The 17,692-nt window shown below is 42.6% G+C and overlaps 1 protein-coding gene across 5 annotated transcripts in view; it reads left to right on the top strand.

Moving 5' to 3' along the window:
- Positions 1-1,766: 1,766 nt before the first annotated feature.
- Positions 1,767-17,692, top strand: part of fndc5a (fibronectin type III domain containing 5a) — a 32,714-nt gene continuing 16,788 nt past the window's right edge. For 2 of the 5 annotated variants that reach the window (XR_003987155.1, XM_030444038.1), the window contains exon 1: positions 1,958-2,846. Coding sequence is in view for 2 of the 5 variants with exons in the window: in XM_030444038.1 (XP_030299898.1) it covers positions 2,789-2,846 (58 nt within the window). In the remaining 3 variants the exon portion in view is untranslated. Of the gene's footprint in view, positions 1,864-1,957; positions 2,847-17,692 lie in introns of those variants that run through there. The other 3 variants (XM_030444039.1, XR_003987157.1, XR_003987156.1) reach the window with 3 other exon arrangements.

The following is a 17,692-nucleotide window of genomic DNA, read 5'->3' as shown; positions in this document are numbered from 1 at the left end:
AAGCCTTGGGGCTACAGAACTGGGCTCAGGAGCCTCTACGTCATGACGGAGGCAAAGAAATCAAAGAGGACATTTGGCGGAGGAAGCAAAAAAGACGAAATATTGGCAAGTGAGTGAGAGGCAGGACAAGAGTTAATCCCAGCATTTTGTCATTGGTGAAATATTCCCAAAATAAAATAAAAAGACCACAACATGGATGAGTAAGTAATATTAGCTGGCTTGCTATGTCTTGTGTATTTCCACTCGCTTGATGTCTAAAGTGTGAGCAAAGCTGTCTCTTGTAAGCACTGATCAAACGTACAATACCCTTGTTACGCTCTCCCATCCCGTCATAGCTACAGTTAATCACCATAACTATGAATAAAAAGGTTTTCTCTTGGTTTGCACATTGTTGGAAACAATTAAGATCATTCACAACCCAACAAAATATATAGCCAATCAAAGATCTTATAATACTTTTATGCGGAAAGGAGCACAATGTAGTTTCGGATGAGAAATTCAAACTCAAATCAAAAATGATTTACAATATTAATGAGGTAATAAAACAAACTGTGAATAAGTGAATAAACAAGCTGTTCTCAGATATAAATAATATCCCCAGGACGCTGTTTGAAGCCATAGTTTGTTTATTTACCCTGTTTAGGCATCAAAAAAATCAGTCAATTTAGATCATTCTTTTTTGACAAAAACTCCTTTCCCAATACTTAATACTGCTCCTTTCATATATCACATATATATCACATATCACATCTTTAAGCCGTAGATTGCCATATTTGAAGTAAGATGGAGTTTAGTGAGTTCATGCAGGACATGGAAGTCATGTGCCCCAGCTGTGACCAGCTGACAGCCGCTAGTCAGATCATCATTACCAATCAGTAACACACCAACTACAGCTATTCTTACCACAAGGCAGTCTGTGTAAAATACGTCTCATTTACATCTCTCCTATGCAAATGCTGCCACACACTGCTGCTGCTGGCCAGCTCACCGCCAGCACCACAGCCTCCACCTTCTCTAGTTCAGAGTTCCATCAGGACTCAAGCATTAAAACATTAAACTTGCATTTATGGTCTTGCTTAGAGCTCACTCTTGTACACCCTGGGGGGTCTTCTGCATTGCACTCCCTGTTTTGGCTTAGCATACTGCTGGGTCAATTTGGGGAGAATCTTAAGAGTGGAGCCATCAGCGCCAAGCATATCTGTATAACTGTAACTTTCCATTTGTTGCAATGGTTAATCTTATGAGGTTAGTGTTCCTGACTAAAATCCTCCTTTCCTGGATATACCTGTATGTAATATGGATATAACTGTATGCAAAAATAGGTGTTTTTACTTTATTACTACATTAACTCAAGTAAAGGGTGTGGATCCTTCCTCCACCTCTGCTGCTAAGGGGTGGTGGTGATAGAGGTGTTTGGTAATGTCTGCACAAACTTTCCTCTCTCTCACTTGCACAAACACACGGAGGAGAGGAGAGTAATCGTACAGGAGGGTGCAGAATGCATACAAAACAGCACAATAACCCCTCCACCACCGCCAACACCACCACCAACACCTCCACCACCAGCAGCACATCTGCAGCACTTCAGAGGCAGCAGGCTGTGAATCGAGGTGCACGGCAGGGCGAGGAAAGCACTTCATGGGGACACAGCTAGGGGACAGTGCCGGGTCTCCTGAACTTCTTCTCCCCGCGACGCACACGGACACACACACATCCCGGAGAGCTTCCAAGTCCAGAGCGCTGCGGGGACACCGTCAGGTACTGTACCCAGACTTTATCCACTTTAGTGGCCGCCTCATCGTGCGCGCTCCGCCTCTGACACAATGTGGCGAGGAGGGGTCAACTCAGAGCTGAAGTCAAGAGGCACGTGTTTGTATTGTTTTTTTGTTGGGTTTTTTTTTGGTTTTTCTTTCCTTTTTTTTTTTTGGGAAGTTGTGAAAAAAGCCGTTCAAAGCTGAGACTTCATCTTTGAACGGGCGACTGTGTGCGTGGGCCAGTGTATGCATATTTAATCGAGGTGTGGGCAGCGAGAATCCAGAGTACTTCTCACCAAGTGGGCTTGCAAGTGGAGCAGGGGGATGAGAGAGGGAGAGAGAAAGAAACGTGCTCGGATTTGTATTTATTTTTTAAAATGTTTGTGGCAAAATTGATCTGCTGAAAGAACTTTGCATGCTAAATTATTTCAGCTCGTATTGTTTTGATTGTGTTTGTCGCGTCGAATATGGGATTGAGATAGTAGAAGAGAGAGAACAGTGGAAATCATTTTTGGAATAATTGCATTCGATATTTATTGACTTGTATTTGACGGGTCATCTCGCCAGGGTTGTCTTGCATGTCTTGCCGCCTTGCTCCCTCACTATAAAGCCTCCAGGAGTCAGTCAGTGTGGCAGGCAAGAACAATCCAGGCGCTCATATACAAAGGCAGCACGTTTCACTCTGCAGCAGCAGCAGCTGACGGGTGCTGTGTCTGAGCACCACCTCCAGCATCACACCAGCAAGCAGCACATCGGGGAGGGTTTCTGAGGCACAGTTGGAAAACGAAACAAGCTCCACACTCGAGCTCCGGCCGATGATCATGCTCTGTGGCTGGCGGCTGCTCGCTGGTCGCCGGCGGCTCCGCTGTTGTGTGAGCGGAGGTGTTGCTGAGGAGCGCTGTCCGAGGTGCTGAGGAGCCGCCGACGGACCGTCGTTCTTCCGTTATTTCCAGTCCAGACGATACGCATGAACTGACGTGAATGCCGAGCGGCTCAACGAGGCTCAACAGCCCGCCGGTCGGAGTGTTAGAACGATGGAGAGATTCGTGCTGCTCGTCCTCGGCGGTCTCTGCGTCTCTCGAGTCACAGCGGGTAAGTTTGTGTTCGTGTGCAGTCAGAGTGGATGTTTGTACGGATCCCGAAGCTGCTCACACGCTGGTATCCTCTCGACTGATTAAACAGACCGTGGAGGGATTGCAGAGGCATGTGTCTGCGTGAAAACCTGCTGTTTTTGGGGTAACATTAATGTTGCATTGTGTTGGGAGACGTTGCGTAGTCTGTGGTTTTTGAGGAGAGGCTGGCTGTGTTTCCATGCTGCTGGAGGCATCTTTGTGTTGTCATCACAGGGTGACAAACGGTGGTTTGGACTGTTCACCTGTGAGACAGTTGCGCAGGGAAAGGGCTGAACTGACCCTTTATTATAACATGTTATTGTCAAGCAAAGCAGTGTGTGTGTGTGTGTGTGTGTGTGTGTGTGTGTGCGTGTGTGCGTGTGCGTGTGCGTGCGTGTGTGTGTGTGTGTGAGAGAGAGAGAGCGAGTAATGGTGTGATGTGAGCCTAGCTGACCTTTGAATCTCAATTTCAGGCAGGTACTATAAACTGCTACACAGACAGTAACATACACACGCACAGCTTGAAGCTTGATGCGGACCTGAGACCTGTCACCTTACTCCAATATTACCTGTCAAAGATGCAGTCCTCAACCTAATAAGCATCACAATATTAAAGTCACGTAACTTGATTACTCTCCCTTACTTTTGGATTACCTTGACACCGAACACATGCATATAAAATCAAGAGAAAAATCATGAGGTCATTTGATCTTAATATTTCTCCCGAGACCAGAGTGATGCAGCGTGAGACTCATGAAGTGTTTTTACTAAATGTAATCTGTAGTCAAATTACATCCTTGTCAACAGCTCCCCTTTTTTTGTATCCTCATCATGTGATCCCATTACATGTATTCAGTTACTCCACAAGACTGTTAGTAACACAGTCTGTCAGTATTGAAAAACAGTTTTGAAAAAAAAAACAAACATGGAAATGTGTTATCTATTCATTACTACCAGCCGTTTTTGTCCGTAAGTGTTTACAATGTGACTGTAATGAACTCCCACTGGCCACTGGAAGCACCTGATTGGACTGCAGAGGAAGGACAGTGGTGGTCCTCTCACATGCATCCATGGAAAGGCCACTGGAAGCACTGTGTACATGTGTGTGTGTGCTGATGTCCAATATATACTGCATGTGTGCATCTATTAAGCATGCCTTTTAGAGTCAATACTACACCCGCACCACACACTCCTGCTATCACAATGCACCGCTGGTTTGCTTGGCATCCTCCCACTCCTCAGCCTTTCCACTGACGAGGGATCGCTGCGCTGCACACTCACACACTCACACACTCACACACTCAGCCGTGTACAGTTTACAGACACGCGCAAATTACTTGCACACACTCTGTGTTGTGTGCTCTCTTTCTTCTACAGTAAACAATTCTGCTCTCACAATGTAAAGAGGCTGTGTTACAAAGCGATGTTCAGACACGGCATTTCAACTGGCAGGTAGTGGGATCCATAGTGAGCACTGGCACTTCATTGTAGAGAGGTGAAAAGAAGAATATCGATCATTTATTCAAATAAAGCAAGCTAGTCTAAATGTTTTAAAGCTATTACATCAGGTCATCATGTGATCACATGTGATTTGCTTGAATGTTGATAAAAATTTTTACGTTACGGTCCATTTGGTAACTATTCTGATGTCAAATTATCTTCATCGTGACCCAGTTGCCCGAATAAATGTTGGCAATGTATGTTTCTGCAAACCACAGATATGTACGGTCAGGGTTGGGAAAAGATCATGTTTTGGACACAAACACGTCTGGAAATTGTCCTGAGGACTCCTTACAAATATCCGGCTGTCTCATGCTTACCATTCTTGAAGTGCAGCCTCAAAAGGTGGTCCCTACTCCCGTGAACATTCCCTCCATCTCCCAACATGAAATCAGTCAGTCAGTAGAAACGTTAACTGCTGATGTTCTATCCTGGTGTCTGGGCTTCTTTGATGACAACATTGCACCTCAACTTTTAAGCCAACATGGAAGAGATGTCTTGATTAAAAGAATTCCTCCGGAAGTCTGTTTAACCAACTGTCCAATGGCAATGGTGCACCTGTTCTAGATTGACGATACATGGGTTCACCATGCTTTTGTTCATTTTGACTTGATTAAAATGAAGTAGTGTCAAAACATTCACGCTACAGATTGACTGATATGGTTCTTCAGGGTCAATACCAATTATTAGTAATCAAGGGGAACGATAACCGCGCGTCAAAATGTATAATAACTAGTTATCGAATGTAACCTATTACAGTTTACTCATACTGCCCTTAAGTAAAAATTTAGAGGTACTTTAAGTTACTTTAAGTAAAACCACGGGGAGAATACTGATTATTAGCCCCAGATGTCTGGCCACCTTTGTTGCATCTCCCTTTTTATCTCTCTTTATCTCTTGATCGATTGTATCTAAATAAGACATTTAAAAAAAAATCCATGACAACCATATGTTTCCCATCATCTGCTGATAAAAGACCATGTTAAATGACCAAAAGCTCCAGAACAGCTACTTGATGGACTTTAAGGTGAGATTGCCAATTGCTGCATTAAAGTTCCAGAAAAGATTAGGAACCAATTGTTTAGAAGATATGATCAGTTAAGAAAGAGTGTGTGTTACTGCATCACTCTTGGATTCACAGTTCGTCTTGATTTAAGTTTTTGTGTTTATTTTAAAACTTAGCCAGACACCTGCGCCAAGAAAACCAGGCCAATTTGGTGTCGAGGCGTAGAGGTGGACTTGTAGAAGTGAGTGGGTGCCCACCGAGGCAACATAAAATTTACACTGGGCTGACGTCTTTACAGCGTCTGTGTTTATAGAGACTCATAAACAGTCGGTTGATCCTGGGAAAGGAAAGGTAATGTTTCCATTTAAAATGTAAATCGACTCTCTCACACATTCAATTAAATGAGGCCATAAATCCCTGCAAGCAATTTTCTCCGGCCCCCAACAGTTCTGAGTTTTAAGAAAGGAAATAAAAGGGAAACATCAATGAATCAATAAGCATATTGAACTTTGATGCAAGTGATTTTTAAGGCTCCAGGCTTTAAACAGTGAGTGTGGTTATTTGTTTCAAGCTGTAAACAAAACAGAAAAAAATCTGCCAGGTAATAAATCCTCTGTGAGGACAGTGTATTATGTGTTGAGTGTTAATAACACCATCCATAGAGAGGGGTTCCAGGCCTCAGTTGTGAGAGCCAAAGTTTGTAAAAGCTACTCATCTTCTCTTCTCTGACATTAAATTGTCATCAAACAAGAAAGTGACTTACAGTCACCAATAAGTCAGAGAGACAAAATCAAAACGAATGTGGTTTCATACCGTGTAATTTACTTATTTCTGCTACAAGAAGAGCTCGGTAGACACGACATACCGCATTATGCATTTTATAAAAACAGCCTTCAGGTCCGTGATGTTATTGTTTCCAGATGGCAGTTTGTAACATGCACAAAATGAGTGAACAGCACTGAACACATTCCATCACTGGGCTCGTTTCCATGGTCCCATCGTGAAACAATCCAGTCATCACCAGCAGTATTTTCAGTCATCTAAATGCAACACTTCTGCCCTGATTTTATTCTAATGTGCGTCCTTTAGACCTGCTGGGTATCTGGGGCAGCCTCCTGATTGGAGGACTGAGTCATTACTCTGTAACAGGGCGCAGAGAGGCTGAGAGGAGGTGTGAGTCATTGGGGATGCATAATTGCATGAGTGCATGATTATCTGTTCATTATTTTCCCTCTAGTCAATTGTGTGAGCACATTTAGCTCTTTGTAATTATTAGTTTGTAATCTTGTTTGCAAGTTTTTTAAAAGAACATGACCGCACTTCTGTTGCAAGAGCCTATTACAGTACAGTTACAATTCAGCACTAATGTGTTGCATAGAATAGACTAGAATTACAGCATATCTTTCTGACATTTACTGCATTTGTTTATTTGACAGCACTATTTTTAACACATTATTCACAAGAAGACATAAATAGTTTTTGGCAAGCCGCCACTACACTTAACTTACATTAGTGTCGAGGCTGCAGTATACACACACTGCGAGGAAGGCTGCGTCCCATAGATTCACCAATGCATCTCTGCCGCTCTTTTTAAGGTGCACTGTGTAATTTTGGGGGAACAATTATAATCATAAGAGAAAGATCTTTGTTGACTGACGCCTAAAGAAACTAAATAAGCAAACTGAACTTCAGTGACAACAGAATTTTGTTGTACTGTGTTTATGCTTGGCAGACCCTGCCACCATTCCCCTGGGGACCTTATTTTCCTCTGCCAACAGCTTGTTGTATTTATTCTCCAAAACTACATTGTGCCCCTTTAATGAGCAAAGCAATTAATTAATCAAGTTTTTCATTATTGTTACATGTCGAGAAACCAGAAAAATCACAAAAGCCAGATCTGAACTTCTGCTGCTTAAAAAGGTTAAACACATAAAGAAACCCACATTTTGATACTTTTCCAAATCTTTCCAAATATTTTCACTGGCAGAATGTGCTCTGTAGCACACTCCCTCTGAGGTTCCTTTCCAGAAAAAGGAAAGGAACAAAACAAATACATCAGAATTGACCCATTTAAAAAAATAAAAAATGTAATCATATGTATTCTCTTGGCCAAAATAATTATGATTCACAATATTATTTGAATAAATGAATTAATCAAATGGCACAAAAACATACTGGAATCCATTTACATAACATTTTGTCAAAAACAAATGTTTTCATTGTTTCATGGATTGAACACATAGTTTTGCCCGAACATTATGTTTTTGTAAAACAGACGGTTACAGATATGCAAACTCCAGGGAGCACTTATTTTGGTAGAACATGCAGCCAAAAGTCTGTTGATTGCAATTAACTATTTTCATTGGTCACACCAGTGCCCCTGATAAAATATGTTTGTTATGTGCTGTAATTTAAATAAAGAAAAATGCCTTTTATCATGATTAGCAATACATACTCTATATTTTGTATGTATATATATATTTATATATATACATGTATATATATATACATAAATCGTATATCTTGTATATTGTACTATCCCTAAATTCTCAAATCATGCAACTCACACACCTGTTTCTCCTTGAATATCCTTTATTCAACCAAACTCAAAAGCCAGAGGAAGAGTATCAGCTCTCAGCTTTTGTTTAATACGAGTTCATAGAGCGATATGTATATTGGTATTCTATTTTTGGTTGTTTTTTGGCTGCTGGTATTTTTGCTGTGTGTGTGTAGATATGTGTATAAAAACAGAACCAGCTTAAAACACAAAGATGAAGCTAAAGCTAATTTATAAGCCTGACTCAACAGAGCTGGTGTATTTCTGGAACACAGCACTGAGGCTCAAAGAAGAAACAAAAAAAGAGTAAAAGATAATGTTTGGGAAGTCAGTCCTCTCTGTGGCTGTGCTGTCACCGTTGTGTCAGTGCTGCCCAGATAATCTCTCTTGATCTTTCTCGCACCCTGTCACGTTTTAATTGTCACCTGTCCTCTTACATGAACGTCGTTGCTGCTCAGCGTTATAAACAACCGTAGCGCCGCTGCTTCTGCTGCTGCTTCTGCTGCTGCTCTTTCCTCTGGCACCTGTCTGCCTCTTCTTCATTTCAAAAAGCCTCTTCGAGTTCCACTTTGAGGGCTCGCCAATGAATAAGAGCGATGGCCTTGTGGTTGATAGCGAGGGCTCATATATGCTTAAGCTTTTAGATCTTGTGTATGGGGGGGGGGGAGCACAAACCAGTTTGCAACAATAAAAGCATGCAATGCAACAAAACAAACTCAGAAGCAGCAAAACGCAGCAAGCAACAATATGAAATGCTTAAAAACCATCACATCTGCCCTCTGACACTTGTGGCAACACAAGCAGAAGGAGATTGAAAGAAAAACATTTCGATTTTTTTTACTAAGAAATTGTTTCCTTTATGTAACTGTTCTCAGAAGCGACAAGTGAATGCAGGCTGGTCTTTTTTTGTAGAAAACAGAATGAAACAGGCTTTAGAGGACAGATTGGTGCAATCATCTGGACACCAGGCATGTGGGAGAAAGAGACAGGATGCCAAAAGACTGAAGTGGCGGCGGTGGTTCGCTGACGCAGCCTGTCATCTGTCCAGTTCCACCTCTGTCTCTGAGCGACCATTTGGAGGGAAACAAAATTGGCATACATGCGAAGGAGTTTGTGGGGTTATTCAGTGTTCAAGACTTGTTTGTCTGTTCTGGGATTTTTCATCTATTAAAAGCATGTTTAAAACAAGTTCTAAAAGTTCAGCTGTTCTTAATCCCTCCATCTAACTCCTTGTGCACATACCAGATCTTTTGCATCATGCAGAATCACTATCAGATGTCATATATTGTACCTTTCAGTCCAAATATTCATATTTTGGTTGAAACGTGCTGGCGCTCTAAACAGATGCCTCTGACCGTTTGACCAGAGTATGTAGTTCATAATTCCTCGCAGTGTAAACTTCTGTAATTAAAACAGATTAAATTGATTTTATTAGCCATAACTGTACCCTTCCTTTAAACATTCAACTCCAGAACTGTTCAGCCTTTTGCCTCTTTATGGCTATTTTGCATTGCAGTGATGGAATGCGTGGAAGAGTTGCCATCACTTTAATTTTATAACCGGTCAAAGGAGTCAAAAATGTTTTGGTTTTTTTTATCAAATGAATCCAAGTTGTGAATATCGTCCTGTGAAGTCCATCGCTCACTGTTTGCCAACTTGGTTCATCAAACAAAAACATATCTATATTCCTCCCGCCCTTGTGTTGGGCATGTTTACTATCTTCATGTTGCTGCCTACAACATAAAAGCCTCCCCACCTCTTTCTGGTCAGTTTTCACCCCAGGACAGTCCATGGAGTCCTGCAAAGGCTCCCAGTGTGGAAGGCCAATTGCCTCTGGTCAGACAGAGTTCAGGTTTTGCAGTCAGTTGTTTTCTCAACGCAACTGAAGGCAAAACAGAAGGAAAATAAACTGAAAACAACACATTCTAAAATGATATTGAACGTTTTTAGAGTCAGCTGACACCAGGTTAATCCAAGGCCTCTTCCAATGTAAAATACCCAGTCGTCCTTCCGCAGTTATTTTGGTGAAAGTAACGCAAAAGTATGATGCATTACTCTGCAAGGACGGTAATATCGTAAAGAAACATACCACTTTCAGGGGCCAGTAGTCAGTCACACAGCATGGGTTTCTCTCAGGGGAATACTTGCCGGAGGGAGAAAGGGAGATTAAGCGAGGGATGGAGGCAGAGAAAGCAAATGAATGTATGCAAAAGGGAGATAGTGCTGGTCGCAAAAGAAGACAGTGAAACATGGAGGAATCAGAGTGAGAGTATTATTCACATCCCGCCCCCCCCCCCCCCCCCCCCCCCACTCACGCTCCCACTCCCCCTTCCACCTGCCTGCATGTGAAACCAATCCTCCCAGGCAGCTACTGTAGGCGTCACATTACCAGCTGTCCCCAAGTCCTCAGCACGACTGCGAGACCTCCACAGAGAGACGCTGCAGTCAGTATGAAGTGAAAGACAGACAACAGAGGGAAGTTCGAATATCACATTCATAACCTTAAATCAAGCTGTGAGCCCCTTTAGCATCGTCAGCCTCATCCTGTATTACTGCTGTTTCCCTGCCTTCGTGTATGTGTGTGTGTGTGTGTGTGTGTGTGTGTGTGTGTGTGTGCTTGGGAAGAGAGGGCTGCAACTGATGTGAGAGTAGATTTCATTAGCAGTGGGCTTGTCAAATAATCAGCCTCATGGCGTTCCTCCCTTGCCTTTTTGAATTAGCTGGCTTGCATCCTGTGCAATTGTGTGCACACAATGCTGCATTGATTTTCATACCGTGCCTTTTGACATTTAATTAGAGAAAATGTGTTGTGTGTGTGCGTGTGTGTGTGCGTGCGTGTGTGTGTGTGTGTATGATGGAAAGAAAGAGAGAAAGATTTCACAGCATTCTCGTTGCCAGTAGGGTTGGAAAATTCATTTCCTTGGAGTAAATAACTCATTTCTCTACAATGGGACGAAAAGACCCTCAGGTGTGATTATTTGACAGTGTTGCACTGCTGTGCATGGAAGCTGAACGGCCCACGGAGAACACACGGGCTCCATTCGGCATGCAAAACATGCAGAAAACACACACGCCTCCCACACACGCAAACAGGCGCTCTGTGGCTGTTAAAGGAAGGCATCTTTAATGAATTTGGAAAATTAAAACCTATAGAACAAAAGGCTCAAAACTGTTTCAGCCTGCTGATCAGCAGCCAGAGTGTGAGTGTGAGTGGCATGAGGCTAATCAATAGCAGAATAGTACATGAGTGAGTCAGAGCTAGGCTCCCGTCTCCCCCTTTCACCCACCGTCTCCTCCCTGCACCCAGATTTTCATTGAAGTGTCAGTTACAGGCAGAGAGCTTTACACACCAGGCTGTGGAGGAGCTGCCAAAAAGCCCCAGTGTGAAGTAGCTACGGAGAAATATACAGCGAGACGCGTCAGTGAGACAGCGGACGAGAAGAAAAGAGAAACAAAAACAGATAGACGGCGGGGGTGTACGTGTGTGAGGGGGAGGTTTAGCACCAAGTGTCCATTACAGTCACAAAGACAGAAAGTGAATGGAAGAAGGAATACAAGAAAACGTACGAGGTGGATTTCCTCTGACAAAGAAGAGGTAGTGGATCCAAAGGCTCCAGGAGCTGTATGAAACAAAGGGTGGGACAAAGATAGAGAAAAGCAGATATCCACAGGGGAGCTCCTGTTTGCGGTTGTGAACAGCAGGCAGCGTTACAGTGCAACTCCCAAGTGAGCACATGCGTTTCGCTGCGTTTTCGAAACGATTCCCCAGATGCTCTGGCCTATAAATGAGGCACATTACTGCCTCGTGTTTGTGTGTGCAGGTATGTGTACATGTGGACCACGTGCAGAGGTCCTGCCTGACACATGTAAGGGCAAACTCCAGATCAGCACAAAGTCCTAATGGCTCTACCATGGCACATTAACTATGTATGAGGGGGGCGCTAACGTCCCTTCCAGCTTGTATGTACGCTAACCTCAGGGAGCCCGTTGTAACCGCAGATTACATGGCTACGAGGCTCTATGACAATAATAATGTTCGAAAAAACAAGTGGCGGGCAGTTGTTATTGCCCCGGCGCTGTCGTTAGCTGCAGCCCGAGAGACCGTCGAGCTAATCAACATGTGCAAATTGTTAGCCGCTAACTCCCACGTGGCCCCTCAGTTTCTAGCTGCTATGGCTTTAGCACAAAGTTTGAACGCACACCACTTTGATAATCACCCCACCTGCTGGTTATTACACCACACCTTCCATACAAAGTGACTGTGAACTTACTATTAGCAGTGTGCTAAAGCTGCTAAACACTAATTAGCAGGAGCAAAGTGGTTGCCAAAGGCATTCAAAGAAAAGGAACAGGAGGTAACAAACTCCTGTTCTGTGCCCACATCTAAAATACCAGAAAATAGAGGAATAAGATTACAGGCGCTTAGTTTTCATATTAGTGCACAGGCCTACAAACTCACTCATAAGCATCCCAGGTAGAAGAACCAGTTGAGGGTTCAACACCAACTTTGATGACGCCTCCTTCATTACAACGGTTTTATAAAAAGCTGGTGGAAACACAGGCTGGTTTGCTAGATGGCACCAGGGTTCCAAGGACCAGAAATAATTTGATTTTTCACATAGTATTATTGTTGCCACCGCTGTTACAAAGCCAATTGCATCAATTCTGTTTTCCTGGATTATTGGTTGGTTGGTTTGTCAACAGGATTACACAAAACCTACTGAACGGATTCCCACGAAACTTGGGGGGATGACTCTCAGCCAAGATTCTATGAGCGCACACAATTTGATACAGATCCCAGATTTGGCATGCTAAAATCATGGTGAAGCAGTTATCGGTGGTTTCAAATTTAGGGTAATGTCGGGCTATTGGGTTTGATATTGGATTAGGCTTGATTGAATTAAGAGGGACTGTTGGGCTTTGGTGGATGTTTGCGCTCTACTGAGGGCCGTTACAGTTTATTCATTGCGTCTATAAAAAGGCATGAGAGCAGATAGAAATGATTGCAGACTGCCAGCCTGACTGGATCAGTCAGCTTTCATCTTCCTGGGAGATTTTGTGCCTGACAACAGAAAAAGTAGCATGTTAGCAAAGTTTATAGGAAATCACTTGCTGATAGCGTCATTATTCTATAGCCATTATATTGTGCAATCAACATTTTCTCTGTAATGATGTGTTAAAGCAAAAAAAAAAACCTTAAATAAATTCCACATTGTTTGCAAACTCTGCACCACTAATGCACAATATGAACTAAACACTGGGGACCTTAAAGTGAGCTCTGCTTATTCATCTCACCTTTAGGCCAATCGTGTAAAAATGGCCCTGTATGAAAAACTGCTTCATTGTTTCAGCTCTAATTTTGCTTACATGGTAAATATGCCTAAAATGATTTATGTTTGTTTGAATTACCACAATCTAGCAGATGCACTCTGGAGTACAAGTGGACATGGACTGCCATGTGTAGCCTTACTGTGTGCCCTTTACCTGATGATCACAGTGCAAAGAGATGGGCACCCGCAGCTCAATCTCTCCCTGGGGCCCTCTGGTGGGTGAATCTGTTACTGCCTCAACCCCATTTACACCTGGCATTAACGTACGATCAGTATCAGGATACATTTGCACTTACACCTCATATTCAACACCTCATGTTACCTGACATATTTCCCTTGTCCATAATTCCACTCAGAAATTCACTACCTTAAAAGCACTGAGCTGCTCTTTACCCAGCTTTGGGGAGTGTGTGTACACGCAGAACAAACTGAAAAGACATGCAGAGGAAAAGTCAGGAAGGAGGGATGACAGCAGGCCTGGGGGAGGTGTGGAGTGATCCTGTCTTTCTGAGGTCGACGGAGAGATGAGGAGGACGTTCATTTAATAATGATCGGCTTTATGGCACAAGACTCCTCATTGCATATGTCTATGTGTGTGTGTGTGTGTGTGTGTGTGTGTTCGCAACCTGTCCGTGTTCTAAAGCAGAGTCTGGGCTTCCTGTCCTTGACCTTATGTAGTTTCTCACATACACACACACACACCTCCCAATGAGTTCCCTAATGAACGTGGATATTAAGGAGCTGTCACCTTTCGCACCTCTCAGCATGGGATAGAAAACTAGCTGTCAGTCTGATCATCACTGGGCCAACAAAGACACACACACACACACACTCGGGACATCCGTCACCGTCTCTTCAAAGTCACCCCTATCTCTCCGGGTGAGGCCAACTGTGTGCCACTGAAATGGGAGAGAGTTTATGAAGACATCTGTCTGGTGTTTCATTAGAGCTGACTCTCATGTCATGTGGATATTTCAGGCCCACGGTCACGGACAGCGTCCGCTCATGTCGTCCCCCGGCGCTCTGCAGTAGTACGGGGGGAGAGGAGATGAACGAAGACAGATAAAAAGCGACTGGAAGCTGCGGGACGTGAGGACACTCAGAGAGAGGGTTCAACTTTTGTTTAGCAGGGGGAGAATTGACAAGGGCGTGCCGTTTCTTTTAAACTCCGATCCCTAGCTCGTCGCAGTCTCCCGCTTATTTGATTTCGCCGTCTCTGAGGAATCAAGTTCTGTTTTCCAGGAGAGATGATGATTCACTTAGACATTCAAACAGGCAGTCAGCAATATAAACAATAAAGGGAGAAGAAAGCGAAAAAAAAAAAAGTGCTACACTCCAACACACTGTACAGAATGATGAAATATCATATTTTAAGATCATCCACTGGGAAAAGCATTTGCAATTTTCAAAGGGCTTTGCAGGAGGCTGCTCCATTTTAAGGCGCAAAGTGAAAGTGCTCTCAGCGAGATCACAAATTTAAAGGCTTCAAAAGCTAAATCAATAGCCAAATTATAGGATTTCTATAGGATTTAGGATTTAAAAGACATGAGGTGTGTGGCACAGAGCTTCACAGATCAGAGACTTACAGATCAGACTGTGGTGTTGAGAAGACTGAGTAGAGTGATGCCAGACTGTTCCTATTACCACCTCTCTATGTTAGAAGTCCAAATCAGCTCCTCTTTTAATTACTACTTTCTTATTCTCTTCTTTTAAAGTCTATTAAAGAGGCAGCTCACCAGTTTTACAAATGAAAATCTAACCAGTCAAAAGGAATTATGCCGCCTTGCACGTAAGGATCTGCAAAGTAAATAAAGCTGTCAAATTAACATGACGATAAAAAGTACAGCCTTTCCCTCTGAGACACAGTGTGAAGAGTGGCACATAATTAACATACAACATAAGTCAAAGTACCTCAGAGATGCACTTAGAGTAAAATGACTTGTCACTATGACTTCATAATTACTCCTCTTGGTTCATTTGCTATAGATCAGTATGAACATGAATGGGACCGAGACTAAGAGGCAAAAAAGTTAGTTTTACTCTCCTTTTGTCTGGACCAGTGGAACCAAACTGCAGGCATGAACGCAACATGAAACTTAGGATATCTCAGCCTCTGTTGCACTGATTTTGACCATTGTTTTTACTTATTTTCAACCAATGTCTCCCGAGCTTATGGAAGTGTAATAGTAAGTCCCTTGAATGAAGACCTTTTTAATGTGCTCGCTATTTATGGTACTTTTACCAGTGCTGAAAAGAGAAGAGAGGCAGTATAGATATTAATATTAATATGAACAACCTATAAACATGTGCAAGCAAAGCAGTGGGCTGATGTCAGAGTCACAGAGTTAACTTCCCGTTACACTCTGTGGAGCATTAGGATCTAAATGTTAACTGTCTCTGTGTGTTTGAGAGCAGCGCCAATGCATGAGAAAATAGCGCTAACCAATAATGAGGTCAATCTGTGACTACTTCAGTCCCATTACCACCCTCCACCCAAGACGCCGTCCCTCAGGCTTCTCAGGAAACGGCATGCAAACAGCAGCCGGTAAAACAAAAGCAACGCCGCTTCAAACACCCGAGTACCCGCTGATGAAGAGATGCAGCAGGTCTCCATCCTGTCATCCCCCGTTAGCCAGGCCATTCATCAAAACATCAGCGGCAGGTGGGTGGAAACGTAACACTGAGGCCCGCTCGGATATGGCGTGCTGGTTTTGAGAGTACAGTATGTCAGTGTGTACACAAGTGCTCCAGAAGCCCATCATCCTGTAATTACCAGCTGTGTGATTTGTACCCATCGAAAGGGCAAGTGAGCGTTGACTTATTCAATAACTAATTTTTTGCATTTGGTGGGCAGAATTAGATTTATATGCCATTAAAGACAGAAGAGTCGCATCACTGAGAGTGACCGATTCTCTTCATCTCTCTCAGTTCTGCTCCAAGTTGCAACTATCAGTCGATCCCAAAAGGCCAGTGTTTGCCACGGTTCAGTGTGATACAGGATACAGGCTTTGATGGTTCAACACACCTACAGTATGTGAACCCAATTTGAATGAAGGCAAACTGTGACAGTATTTGGACTAATCCTCCTGTTTCCTACATGATAAACACCTAAAAGTGTCCCAGTATACTGGTAATACAATAATAACAATAATACTGACGATAATTAAAAATAAAATTTTGATATTGTGCAAGTTATTCATATGAGATATCAATTAAGTGATAAGATCATATGAACAGTGCATCCCTTCTTAAAACATTTCCATTTCTTTCTGTTCTGACTTTGTCATAGTAGGTGGCAGTAATGCACATTAATGCTAGTTACCACAGAAATAAAACAGGATAATTAATTAGGTGTAACTGTTCCTTTTTGCACAGTAACTGTTACTGACTCTCTCCACCTTCCATCACTTGTTTTTTCAAGTTTAATCAATTTGCCAAAAAGAGACAATGGATATTGTGATAATATTGTCATCCTGAAATCTTTTGGCCACACTAATCATGTAGTGAAAATGCGATATTGTGACAGACTTAAAGTTAGTCAGTTGTTTAATATTTTGGCAGATGCACTTAGTTAGTTAGTCAGAGCTCAATGCAGTTAGCCTGGCTTTGTCCAAAGCTAAAAAAATCTGCCAACCGGTGTCTCTTGCCCTTCTTTTCTTTCTTTTATATAATTAGCACGTCAACAATGTCCCTTTCAACAGTTCAGACCTCTGATAACTTACAATGTATAACAGTTTATTAGCCCCTCAGGCATTGATTGCATCTAAAGAAAACAAAAAAGTCCACGTTGGAAGTCATAACAGATAAGCTCCACCTCGAATTCTCATCAATTTTTAGCTTGATGCTGAGTATAGAGTTTCATATTGTTAAGCCTGCACTGCAAGGCTGACAGAGGACACTCAGAACTTTTTTGTCCTTCGTGGCTGACACAGTTTACATTTTGAATGATTTTCCTAAGAAAAGAAAACATACAGAAGATGAGATCATTGGCGTGGAAGAAAAATCCATTTCACTTTTATTTGATTTTAACTGTTGTGTTTTCTCTGCTGCACTTTGATCATCCGACCTGCAAACGCAATGATGTAAAACTGTAGTCATTAGTTGTGTGTGTATGTGAGCGTGTGTGATAATTATACAGTAAAACCAAGTCATTCTCATCCAGAACTTCCCAAAATATTTCAAAACGCTGAAACAGGTCAGAGCGCTTCCAGGAAAGAGCCAGCAGTAGCATTTAATGAGGACTCCCTGTCGTCAGTTTGAAGACTTTCATTTTGTTCAACTATGAATCAGTTTCCAGTAAAGTGAGACAATAATCAACTGATGAAGCCATATTACTTTAGATACCACCAGGGGTCTCACAACATGAAATTAAAACTAAGATTTGAAATGCTGAGTTAAGTTAGAGTCTGTAAGTTATTCAGGGCTATTAGATA

Source organism: Sparus aurata, chromosome 16 (genome assembly GCF_900880675.1).
Source record: "Sparus aurata chromosome 16, fSpaAur1.1, whole genome shotgun sequence".
NCBI classification, from domain to species: domain Eukaryota; kingdom Metazoa; phylum Chordata; class Actinopteri; order Spariformes; family Sparidae; genus Sparus; species Sparus aurata.
Note: the sequence above shows the minus strand (reverse complement) of the source record. Positions and strands in the feature narration are given on the sequence as shown.